General features: G+C 40.2%; 1 protein-coding gene across 4 annotated transcripts in view; it reads right to left on the minus strand.

Annotated features, from left to right (window-relative positions):
- Positions 1 to 13,905, minus strand: part of bicd1a (bicaudal D homolog 1a) — a 35,995-nt gene that overhangs the window by 18,542 nt on the left and 3,548 nt on the right. For 3 of the 4 annotated variants that reach the window (XM_026999598.3, XM_026999599.3, XM_026999597.3), the window contains exon 2: positions 7,044 to 7,256. In XM_026999598.3, coding sequence (XP_026855399.2) covers positions 7,044 to 7,256 — 213 coding nt within the window. Of the gene's footprint in view, positions 1 to 7,043; positions 7,257 to 11,606; positions 12,419 to 13,905 lie in introns of those variants that run through there. The other variant, XM_081716012.1, reaches the window with a different exon arrangement.

Raw genomic sequence — 13,905 nt, forward strand, 5'->3', positions numbered from 1 at the left:
TGGCTTTTTTTTGTTTTCTTGGTTTTATTGTTTGCTTCTTTTTCACTAAGTCCATTCTGCATTTGCATCCTGCCTTCCGCCTTGTCCACATGTCCATGTTACACAAATGCCACTGCCATCATTAAACAGGTGCAACAGCATCTCTATTTCCTCCTCCACCTTAAAAAGGAATAAAGAAACTGCCTTTGATATGATTGTACTATTGTGTGGTTGGGAGTGTTCTCACCAGAGGCATAATAGTATGGCTTAGTAATGCTATCTAGAAGCAAAGAAACGCTCTCCAAAAATCATACATATGGCAGAAAAAATATTTTCAGTTTCTCCTCCATCGAGTCTTTAGCCACACACTGTTGCCACAGAAGAGCACATCAGTGACACTCATCATCCTGGACATCATCTGTTAACCTCTTTCAGCTGCAACTACACTTTGCATCCTAACCTAAAGCATTTATAATTCTGTATTTAAATTATATGCAACCTCATGGATTATTGCATATTTTTTTGCACAGGAAAGAATGGAAGGTGTTTTATGTTTATGGCTCTCCTATGTGTATATATGTATATGATATGTTATATGATGCATACCTGCAGTTATGTATATGCATATGTGATTTTAAGAAACAGCATAGTATGTTTACATAGGACCGCTATGAACAGGTCTACATTAAAGGGCTACATAGCAGAACTATAGAGCAGAGCTATATAGTGAGGCTAAATAGCAGGGCTATACAGTGAGGCTACTTAGCAGGGCTATACAGCAAGGCTACATAGCAGGGCTGCATAACAGGGCTCCAACAGAGATACACAGCAGGGCTACATAGCAACGCTATATAGTAGGGCTACAACTCAAGAGTTATATAGAAGGGATGCATAGCACTTAACAGGGCTACATAGAAGATCTACAAAGCAGACTAAATCATTCAACAATCTTGCATTAATTGTCTTTATCACAATCCTCTAAACAGGAAATGGGTTTTATTAGGCTTATTCATTTTGTTGTCTTTGAGGGTGGGAGTTTGCCCACATTTGAGTTGATGTGGATGCTCTTGTTGCGAAGAAGCGTTGATGTCTGCATTTTCTCCAGTGAGAACAGAGCAAACCTTGGAATGATGAAATAGATACAGACTTTGATATATAGATAGAACATAAGATAATCTACAGTGTTGCAGCTCTATATAATAGAAGTCACTATACCGTCATAAAGAGCAATTCATCTTCCATGTTGTGTACCTCTTGCTACAAATTACTACAAAACATCATAATGAATGCAAAGACTTAAGCATCCTGAAACATTATTGATTATATAGTCCATGAGAGAGAGAAAGAAAAAAAGAATATAGCTGACAAATTCAAAATATTTATTAGAATACAGGTTTTATGTTAATAGATTGTTGATACAGCAAAAATCTTCCCACTTTCAGATATCCTCTATGAATTTGGTTACACATTTAAAAAAGCACTGCTGACTAATGCAAATTTACAAGGTGAGAACCAGGGCTGACTGAAGATCCTTTCACACACACACACACACACACTCACACACACACACACACACACACAAAAGAAATGCTGATGCAGACAGCAGGATGTGTGTGGAGCAGAGGAGGCACCTTGCTCAGACTGACTAGCTGATTGTCTGATTTGCTGATTGTCTGATTTGCTGATTGACTGCTTGGTTGACTGGCTGGTTGGTTGATTGGCTGAGACAGAGAGCCCTTCACTACTCATCTAAGTTTCAGAACCATCCTTGTCACTGCACTCATCAGCCAATTTTTAATTAATTATTATGAATATTAATTATAGTGATTACAATTGTGGTATTCTTTGTGCTACATTACTGTTAAACCCCTTGATGTGATATGTTTAAAGACTGCCCTGTATACTGTTCATAAAATTATTTCTGCATATTGAGTCATGTGAAGGCTGTGATTTGTTTAAACACCATAAACCCTCATCTGCAGTGTTTGAGATGGGTCATAATGCTCAGAGCATACAAGAAAAAAATGGTTTGATGCGTTCTGCTGTGATGTGTTCATTTGCAAACTGCAACCTTTTGCAATTATTTCAGTATTGCAGAGGCTTATATTACAATACCTGTTAAAACATCTGTACATCTCTACTACTTACTGAATTTATCAACAAATGTATGCTTTTCAGTTAATTTAGAAGTGTTTGCATTAAGGTAATGAATAAGCCTACAATGCACTTGTCACCCTCCCCTCAACCACGCAACCGTGTTTCTCATTGCTCAGTTTCCTTTGCCAGCTGTATTGAATATATGAACATGAAGTTCATGAAGTTCAACTCCCAAGATCAAGTGAGAGGTCACATGACTTTCATGCTACTCAGTATGCCAATCAGGATCCCCTTTTTCATTCGACTGGAATCAATTATTGCTTATTTAATTTTCTCTGCTATGTCATGTCTAAAAGTTGTTTATTGTGAAGTACTGTCTCTGTGGTGAACATACCTAGTGTTCTTTCCTGTTTGTGTATTCCTGTGTATGAATTTCGTATGACCAGCATTTTTCATTTTAGTTTTCAGAGTGCTACTGTGCTGGTTGCTGGATTTTTGTGTTTTTTGGTTGTGACTTCAGAACTCTTTATGTCTACATTGTGGATTCCCCTTTTGGACTAGGTGTTCATTTGTTTTTGACTCTGCCCTGTATCTGTTTTGTGAATTTGGATTGTCCAACCACTGTTATTAAAACCATTTTCTCCTCTTTATCTGTAAGAGTCTGATTGTTACTGCCATGTTCTGATGCTCAGATGTTGTTTATAAATAACAGTATATAAATAACTGTACCTGCATCACTCTACTTCCCTGTAACTTGTTATAAATCAGTCAAAATTGTAATGAGTGCATCTTAAAGCTTTGTAAGCTTTTACTGCTTCTAGAAAAATAACCATTTCACAACAGAACAAAACTTATAACCATAAATAAAATAACAAATGCCACAGCAGGCTAACATATTGGTTTAAGACAATGCTATGCTGCTGCTCGAGAATGACCTTGAAAAGCGAGCAGTATTATTGACTGCAGTGTACAATGTTGCAGCTCTCCCAGTGGATGTGTTACCTCAGTATACATTCACAGCAGTGCCACACGATCAGAACATGAAATGCAGAGTGGTTATCTGGGCCCCACACAGCTTGGATCCAGAGCTGTACAGTGGCACCAGCTGGCACCCAGCCAGTCATGAGCCCAGCCTGGGAAAGACCTGCTGCAAAGTCACTGAACTGAAACACACCTCGGCCTGCTGCTGTACAGCCAACAGGCAACACAGTCCACCACCATAATACCACATCCTGATTTACATAAAAAAGATGCTTCCTTCAATATAAATAGACATAACATCAGTCATATATCATCTTTTAAAATGAATTTTAGAACTATTTCAGATATTAATTGAAGATGCTTAATATACAAATTGCTTCAAATTTGGAAAATCAGTCAGTTTGTCTGGGTAAAATTACCTGCAAAGTAAAAAGATTTTTTCATGTGTTCTTGTTTATACTTTACATATCGTCTATGCATAAAAATAATAAAAAAAAACAAAAAACAAAATTAGCAGTGGTTACTGGCTAATTACCAGAGTGTACATACATTATGGTTTGACAAACTACATAAATATGTCAAAAAACTAAACAATACAGATGTATTAATATATATATATATGGATCATCTTAATAACTACAGGGGATTTTATTAGTCCCTTATTTTTCATGAAAAGCTGCATGACAGTTGGTCTAGTTGGCAGCCGGTGAAGGAACATTTGCAATCGCTGCTGAAATCCTCCTGGGGTCCAAATTACCCAAACAACCAAATAGGTCAGGGCTCTGATGCACTGATTATGTACGTTTGAGATGTCTGAGGTAATGATATTTTAATAGGACAGTAAATAACATTTAATTGCAGTAAACTCTAATACTGCATTAAATATCATAAATATCATTATATATATATATATATAAAATATTTCATCAGCACTGGTATATTGATATGGAAGCAAACAGTACTGACACTAAAATGTTCTTTCTATATTAATACTAACCATCAGGCTCAGATTATAATTAGCCATCTAGCGACATGTACTTCCTGAACAAGGAATTGCCACCTCCTGAGCTATATGGAAGAATTTAAGTGCATGCATGTGCTGTATGTACAATGAACTGTTCTACTCATCTGAGATCTGTGACTGTGTGTGTGTGTGTGTGTGCGCGTATATGTATATTTGTGTGTGAGCATGTGTCTGCAGTGGATTTTTATGCCGACCTCAAGTGATTCCTCTTATTCTGCAGTTTAGCAGTAATTTGCCCTCTACAATGGGCCCTGGCATCAGGCTATCATCATACCCCAGCATCACACTGCATGTTTGATCATTGCAGACAAACAGATGTACAGACACACCCACACCCACACCCAGTGCTTTAATAGATAAAGATTGGACTATTGTAATGGACTTCTAATTGCATGCTCTAAAAAGCCATTAAATAAACTCCAACTTGTACAAAATGCAGCAGCCAGAGTAATCTAACCAGATTAGTCCTGTTCTTTCAGCTTTGCACTGGCTCCCAGTTAAATTTCAAATCAACTTTAAAAATACTCTTGTATTTTAAAGTTGCGTTAACAGGTCTGGTCCCACAGTATGTGAGGGAACTCACATTATACTACAACCAGCCTCACCTACTGCATTCTCAAAATCCAGGTTTTCTCTTACAGCCGGGGGGGAAAAGCATTCTCCTATAAAGGTCCTCAGTTATGGAACAACCTTCCAACTTAAATTAAAATTAAAAACTCAGAATTAACCTAGATTAAAAAAAATCTAGGTTATAGATGTTCTTATTCATTCAATCTTCTGGATATCTTCCTGTTGGTGCAGAACATGGGGCCCCTGGTCATAAGATTTTTCTGGTAATCTGAGGAGTTGAGACTGTGGTCCAGCCACTTCATGCATTCACGTGGGCTGGTGACAATGATTTGTGTAGAACGCAATCTCTCAGAGACCCCTCAGGACTGTGGTCACCCTCTGGCCCTCCTTTTTTAGTTCTGCTGCTACAGATAAACTTGCTGGAGATACATGCTGATCCCTGGCACAGCTCTACTGTTCATCTTTACATCATTCTATTTTATTTGCATGTTACTGCAGAGATGACACTGGACTACACTTGCTCAAACCATTGTATCAAAGCACATGAGATGATACTAGAAAATGTCCTGGTGCTGTCAGTAAATGAATTGATGCTGCCATATCTATCCAGCCACTCCATTTCCTCTAATGGATGCAGATACAGCTCACCCAACCGACTCACCAGAATAGCTGAGACTCCCACACCTGTACTGAACTGGCTACATGGACTATATACACTGCCTGGCCAAAAAAAGGTCACCAACTGGATTTAACTAAGTAAATAGGTAAGAGCCTCCCATTGGATAATTACTGCATGGGTGATTATGTTTCAGCTAGCAACAAGTTATTTAACCCTAATGAGTAGCAATGAGTAGCTTCTGATTTGTTAAACAACCAGGTCGAAAGACACATCCTGTGGTCATGGAAAAGATGTTAATCTGTTTCAGAAGGGTCCAATTATTGGCATGCATCAAGCAGAGAAAACGTCTAAGGAGATTGCTGAAACTACTAAAAGCAGGTTAAGAACTGTCCAACGCATTATTAAAAAGTGGAAGGACAGTGGGGAAACATCATCTTCAAGGAAGGAATGTGGTCGTAAAAAAAAATCTTGAATAATCGTGATCGGCGATCACTTAAAGTGGTGAAATCAAATCGTAGAAAAACAACAGTAGAACTCAGGGATATGTTTAATAGTGAAAGTAAGAGCATTTCCACACACACAATGCGAAGAGAATTCAAGTGAATGGGACTAAACAGCTGTGTAGCCTTAAGAAAACCACTTGTCAGTGAGGCTAACTGGCAAAAATTGCTTCAATTTGCTAGGGAGCATAAAGATTGGACTCTGGAGCAATAGAAGAAGGTCACGTGGTCTGATGAGTCCACATTTACCCTCTTCCAGAGTGATGGGCGCATCAGGGTAAGTTGAGAGCTGAAGTGATGAACCTATCATGCCTAGTGCCTACTATACAAGCCTGTGGGGGCAGTGCTATGATCTGGGGTTGCTGTAGTAGATCAGGTCTAGGTTCAGCAATGTTATGTGCCTAAAGAATGAGGTCAGCTGATTGCCTGAATATACTGAACGACCAGGTTATTCCATCAATGGATTTTTTCTTCCCTGATGGCACAGACATATTCCAAGATGACAATGCCAGGATTTATCAGACTCAAACTGTGAAAGAGTGGTTCGGGGAGCATGAGACATCATTTTCACGCATGCATTAGCCACCACAGAGTCCAGACCCGAACCCCATTGAGAATCTTTGGGATGTGCTGGAGAAGACTTTGTGCAGTGGTCCAAATCTCCCATCATCAATACAAGATCTTGGGGAAAAATTAATGCAACTCTGGACAGAAATAAATGTTTTGACATTGCAGAAGCTTGTGGAAATGATGCTACAGCGAATGCATGCCGTAATCAAAGCTAAAGGCGATCCAATGAAATATTAGAGTGAGACCTTTTTTTGGCCAGGCAGTGTATAATGTAATAAAGTTATTGTTGAGCTGCTCAAGGAGGATGTGCTCTCTCTTGAATCATCCCAAGGATTCTTCCTTAAGTCCACCCATGGAGTATTTCCTTGCCACTGTCACTTAAAAAAAGCACTATTTAAAGCGCTAACACTGGCAAAACGCTAATACTTGTAAAAAGCACCATTTAAATACATTTAACTTGACTTGATATCACATAATGACATTACAGGGCTACATTGCTGTTATGGATGTTACTGTGGTTGTGCTGTTATGAGTGTTAATGTGAGGTTGTGCTGTTACTGGTGTTACGGTGATGTTATGCTGTTAATGGCGTTACTGTGAGGCTGTGCTGTTGTGGGTGTTACTGTGGTTGTGTTGATTTGGGTGTTACAGTGTGGTTGTGCTCTTGTGGGTCTTACAGTGTGGTTGTAGGGCAAGGGCTCACCTCTTTGAGCTCCTGGAGCAGGGTGTTGAGGCGCTCGCTCTCGGCCTGGGCATTGGAGCAGACAGAGCGGCTCAGTTTGAGCTCTGCTTGCAGCTCTAGCAGGCGGCCCATGTAGTAAGCCTCTCTGGACGCATACTCCTGCAGCAGCTTCTCCTCATTCGTCTCACCGTCTGCTGCCACCTTGCGCTGGTTTGAGTATGCTTGGCCAAACGCCTGCAGAGTCACAGAGAGAGACAGATGTCATTCAGAAACAGACATCAAAGCAAAATATGCTCCTATCAGCAGTCTAAGAGAAATTGCAGGAGTACTGGAACCTCTGAATAAAAAACAGAATTCCAATATTCCTGACAGTTTTCCCACTGCGCAAATGCAGCATGTCAGGACTAAAATCCTGCTTTATTGGACCACCACAGTAACTATAAACAGGCAGGCTGAACATTTAAACTACACCACATTTCCCTGCACTACATTTACATTATATCACATTACAAACTAGAGATCTGCATGTGGACCTCTCTGGAGGAAAGGACATGGAGGAAAGGTGTTGTGCTCAGTTCAAGGTCTAAACAGGAGACTCCAGCAACGTGGACGTACTTTAGTTATGCAGAATAGAGAGGGTGGCCTTCAGGGGTTGACTAAGTTAGTTTAGATTCTGAGGACATGCAGCTGGACTACAGAAAGATTGGCCATTCGTGAGTGTAATGCTCAGCATGCTACAGACACCGCACATGTGTTTGGTGTGTGAATAGTGCAGAGCATTTGTATGGCACATCTTGTATCCTAGGGCCATTATATGCTGAAGATGACTGAGCTAAGTACCTAGAAAGGCTCCCAGCAAACAGGGAAATCAATAGCGTACTGGGGGAAAAGGGGAAAATATATGTTATGAAGAGCAAAAATCAATACAGGGGCAGAGCGTCTGTACCAAATATGGACCCATGGGGCTAAAAGCTGCTGACAGAGAATCAGACAATAAGTCACATGACACATTCACGTCGGATCGGATTTCCGTAGCTATTAGACGTGAATATTTCATGTATTTTTGAGAGAGCTACATTCACATCATTGCAAAGTGGCATTCTAAAGGGAAATGAGAAGATGGGAGACATGACATCACACCTCTTACAGCTGCCTTTATAATAAGCACAGACAGTGCAAGTGCATCTGTCTCCATACAACTGCTTTCCTGAACACCACAACATTGCATTATTCATCAGGTAAAGGGTGATTTATGGTACAGGGGGACTAACCTATAGGGTGACTGTGCCACTGTTGAGCTTCCTGCTCGCTGCAGTTTTGTTTTTTTTAATCAGCAGTCATTAGGCGAGTATTTGTGTCTCTGCAGCGTGAAAAATAAACAGCAAGCACGGCCTACCAGTGGACATATCAGGTCATTCATCATCCTCAAATGTGCTCCGCTGCTCAATAATGGTTAATGTTTAGTATAAGAGAATAAATCCTCACTACACTGCATTATTGAGATTAACTTGTAAGAAAGCTATTAAATGCGAATTTCATATGAACAGTCTTCCTCTGGGGCTTTTTTTCAGGCTTCTTGAATCTAGAAAATCATCTTTCATTGCACTGGCAAATAATGTGTGTAATTTGTCCTCCAGAGGCCATTGAAACAATGGATAGACTCTGAATATCACTATGTGAATGTGAACCCTTCCGTAAGGTGTTTTTTTTTTTGGGGGGGGGGGGGGGGGGGGATAGCAAAACACCAGATGTGCTTATCTTAATTATCACTAATAAAATAAAATAAATAATAATAAAGCTTGTGATCAATACTTAATCACACACACACACACAAAACACACACACAACTAACACTTTCAACTTTTGCTTTTTTTGCTTTACTTCACTTTAAACCAACACACACACACATGACTAACACTTTCAGGTTTTGCTTTTTTGCTTTGCTTCACTTTAAACCAATAAACACTTTCAGCTTTGCTTTTCTTTTATTTTGATGTTTGATCTTTGGTCCCTGGGGATGGGATGCTTGTGGTGAAAGGCAAACAGATACAAAAGCTTTGATTAATTAAATTCCAGTATGAATGAGCTATTATTGTGAGAGGCTGTCAATAATACTGCACTGTGCCTACCAGCTGGACTCTGGGGCCCTAGAACCAATTGGGAATCACAGTAAGAGAGAGAGAGAGAGAGAGAGAGAGAGAGAGAGAGAGAGAGAGAGAGAGACCTATAGAGAAAGGCAAAAGAGGGTGGGCATGGTGACGGGGGGGGGGGTGAGTTTATTTGTATAGCATCTTTCATATACAGAGGTAATCCATTGTGTTTTACATAAACAATAATATGATTTCATGGATCATAAAAAGGATATGAAAAATGAGGGTGAGAGAGGATGGGGTCAGTCCTTAACACAGAGACTTTGGATTCTGGATGCATAATGTGAGCAGCAGATGGCTTCATGAAGGCAGGGTCTCCTCAGAGACCTTTCTCCCCATCTGGTTCCTGTTATTTTGTGCAGGGGGTGACAATGTGACTCATATTCACAGGCCGGACCCTTGCACTTCCCATAGTAATGCCAACCATGTGCTGCTTCTGCATCTCTAATAACCAGTACAGGGTTAAAACACTAGCCATGCCTGTTTGTGCACTGGAATCATTGGCTTGCTAATTTGCTTGCTCTTTGAAATCAAACAGGTTTTTTTGATGACTCAGTACTACCTTGTTCAGACACTCAATTCTGGAAGTTACAATTATAATTTTACATTTTTTTGGCATTTCGTTGACGCTTTTATCCAAAGCGACTTACAATTCTGACTGAACACTTGAGCAACTGAGGGTTAAGGGCCTTGCTCAGGGGCCCAGCAAACTATATATTAAATATAGTTTTATATATGTATATATATATATATATAAAACCACTATTCTCTACTCTTGTCCATGAGTGTCTTGTATTTGTTCCAACAGGCCACTTTTCATCAGATTGCCCTGGTAACTTTATTGTTAGTAAGGTAGGCAGGTTAAAGCCCTTGTCCAAGGGACCACACTGGAGATGCCCTGGTCAGGAGTCAGATCTGCAACATCCTATACCGAAGTCAGTTGTGTAACACACTGAGCCATACAGCTTCTATGCAAACTGGGAGAGTGGCTCCAGCAGATCCCAGGAACAACAGCTGAGATCTCCATCCAGAAGAGTGCAGTACTGGGAACTATGCAGGGCCCTCAATCTCCCAGTCCACAAAACAACAAGTGTAACACAACTTATAAAACAGAGCAGAGCTGGCATCATACAACAGGTAAGACAATATTTAAAACTGCAAATTTAATTCCTCTTAATCACACTCGCTACCAGCTAGGACAAACAAAGATACCCCGCCATACTGCATAGCAGTCCTCTGGAAACCCACATGGGATTCAGAGGACTGCTGCTCACATACAGTGTTTTATGTGTTTTCATTCTCTAAAAAGCCTATTAACATTACCGCCTGAGGCACTCGAGCTGTCCGTCACTAGGACAATGAAAGTGTCTCAAATGCAAGAGTCCCCCCCCACCCCCACCAAACTTGCTGACACATCTGTGAATGTAACAGCATGTGTGTGCTGCTCACTGGATGCAGACTCCAAGCGCAGTATAAGGAGGTTTGTCAAATTGACAGTGGAAGGATGGAGGAAGAAGGTGAGCTGAAGGTTACTACAGGGGTATCATTAGGGCTTTTCACTTGGGGCTCAAACCCTGAGTGATTTGATTCCCAAATATTTTTCCTTTGTAACGAGTCTAAATTTGAGCAGATGGAATTATGGATTTTTATTAACAGTTATTAAACACAACAGAGGCTGCTCTGCAACCTGATTAGCATGCGGCACTAACAGCCAAGCACAAACCTGAGCTAACTTTCACAGAATAGCAAAATCCAACAAGGTTTTGGTGTTTACTTTAAAGGTGGATTCCAGGAATGGTCAGAATATACTGTGATTAATCACAGGGTCACACCTTTGTAGACATTTACTGCATTAGAGTGTCCACCTGCTAAATGTATATTCCCATCTGTCATCTTTTTTTGATGAATGAAATACCAAATAAGGAGTTCATCACAGTAATGGCACCTTGAACAGACATGGCTGCACTGAGTGACCTCATTTGTTTCTAAGGCTGTAAAGGTGCTGGAAACATATGTAGCTCTCTGGTGAACCATAAGCATTAAAGTCTCAAGTAAAACAACTTATTTAAACTGTAACAAAACCACTGTTGTTGTAGTAAATTAAAATTTGATTACATTTTCTGAATTTGAGTTTATAAGTAAATAAGAATTGTGCAGAGCAGAGTAGACCTGGTGGCTGACTTCAGCACCACGGAGAGAGAATCTTTGTTTGTGTGTGTGTGTGTGTGTGTGTGTGTGTGTGTGTGTGTGTGTGTGTGTGAGAGAGAGAGAGAGAGAAAGAGAGAGAGAGAGAGAGAGCAGACTGTGGCTTGTAATGTTTGGTTTCTGTGTATGTGTGTGTGCGTGTGGAGAAACACAGGCTTGCATGTATGTTTAATTCAAAATCCATTTATTTAAAAGACTCTATTTTACACTTCTTCTTTAAGCTATTCAGTTTCCTAACCTCCTGAAGCAGTAGCAGGTTTTGAAGATTTCCCAGAATCCTCTGCACCTTTTACTTCTTAACTCACATCTTTCACAGAAGCATCACATGGAAAACTGATCACACAAGAAAACAAAATGAAGAGCAGAATGGGAAGAATAAGAACCAAGATACTCAGTCACCTTGTCTCACTGAACAGATGACTGAAGCTGGTTTAGAGTATTTGTAGCCATACACACACACACACACACACACACACACTCACACACACACACACACACACACGTGAGTAGGATGCATAACTTCAAAAAGTATTGGGAAATACATAGAGGAGATAGATACAAGTTGACTTGCATAGGGTGTTCAGAAGTTTTCACTTTGCAGTCCGTGTCCTGTGAGATTTTGTCTTTTAAATGTAGAGGTATAATTTTCACAGATATAAAATAAATGGTGAAAAAAGAAAAAGGCTTATAAACCCTGCTTATAATGGCTTTAAAAAATGCTTATAACGTTACCTGCATTAGCAGTTTTGTCAGAGGTTCTGCCCTTGAAACCCCTACCTCACTGGCAGGCTGTGATGCATGGAAAACCCAACCTTCTCCTCTGCTCTCTGCACACTCACTGTTATTCCTGACTGCATGCAGAAACTGCAGTACCTCTGGAGCTGGCTGATCTTTAGCTGGATTCCTGCTATTGTTTTTTGAACAGGGCCTATTGTGGGCAGTGATGCGTGGGAAAGAGAGGAGAGAGATGCAGTGTGTTCAGACTCTCAGGAGACCTGGGAGTTCAGGGCAGGACTGCATGAAAATCTTATTCTGCTTATTCTGTGGGAACAAGGGAACACAACAAAAGCTTTAAAAAGTCCTTACATAACACACCACCCCTCACCAACAACACAATATCAAGAAACAGGTTAAACATTGTCATCAAGAGACTCACACATTAAACAAGTATAATGGCTTTCATGTGACAACATTCCATGTTGTCCATATCAAAGGAATTTAACACACAGCAAGGGAAAATGTTCAAAATCAGGCTCTCCTCTTGGCTATCCTGAAAGGTTAATGCACCACACTGATTATTGTTTAAATCAGTCTAAACCAAAATATTTATCTGTGTGTGATAAAGTCTGTAAACCTCAGTCCAGGCTTTATTATGGACAGCAAACAAAATACCAGTACTGTAGTCTCAACCAGCAATTTGCAAAGCTTTGGGTGATAAATTGCCTAAAGAAGAAAAATCTGGATGAAATCTGTCTGAATGTCTGAGAATTAAGGGCTCAGTGGAATAAAGCGTTTCCCCCCCTTTATTAAACCCAGATTAACTCTTGTGGAGAGCTGGGTGGTGTGTATATGTGTGGCGGCGTCTGACTGGGAGAAAGAAATGTGCCTCAGAATATTACTGACTAATTCCTAAATTATCTTATTATGTAGTATTCAACCATGCATGATACCAAGGTCAGCATAAGACGTAGACCAACTTGGACTGGTGACTAAAACCTATTAGAAACTAGATAAGTTATGGTGCCTCATGGTTGCTAATGACCCATTTAGTGTTTGAAACATTCTAGCTGCTTTACATTACCACCATGAACAAGTTTTAGGCATAACACTACACTAGTGGTAATGTAAAGACTTGTTGTACCAAGACACAGAAGACACATACCCTTTGTTTGCCAGTCAGTCATAGGGCAGAATGGTGCGTATTGGGCGTTGCCATGGACAACAGGTTATGAGGCATCAGCGGAAGTGGAGATGGGCACAATGCTGTGCACCTCTCTCTATGTTTTGTTTAATTAAAAATATATGTTAAATGTTTGTTAAAGTGTTCTTTCTTCATTTAGTCCAATTAGTGAGTAGTGAATGTGCTTTTAGTTAACCATCCCCCTTATTTCCGTGCTACTCAGTCCTTCATTGTTTCACTTTTGAGGCTGTATTTGTCTTAATCTTGCTAATAAAACATTCGCTGGAGCCATGGTGTCTTTCGACTCTTCTCTCCTTAGACTGACATAACAATAGGCTTTTGTAAAGGCTCTCTCTCTCTCTCTCTCTCTCTCTCTCTCTCTCTCTCAATGCTTTAACCTGTTAAGCATCTGCTTTCACTCTTTCTCTTTGTTCTTTGCGAGGTGATGTTTGTGTCATGTAGATCTTCTCAACAACCCAGGTTAAAATATAAAGTAGTATGGCTTTGTATTGCCTTTTACCCCCACATTTATAGTCGGGCATGGAAACATTTTACTGGGGCATGTGCCCCATTAATTTGGATCTAGTGATACCCTGCCTGTAGCTCTCTTAGGGGATTTGATCAACTC

This window comes from Electrophorus electricus, chromosome 6, assembly GCF_041902795.1.
Source record: "Electrophorus electricus isolate QZ-2024a chromosome 6, ASM4190279v1, whole genome shotgun sequence".
NCBI classification, from domain to species: domain Eukaryota; kingdom Metazoa; phylum Chordata; class Actinopteri; order Gymnotiformes; family Gymnotidae; genus Electrophorus; species Electrophorus electricus.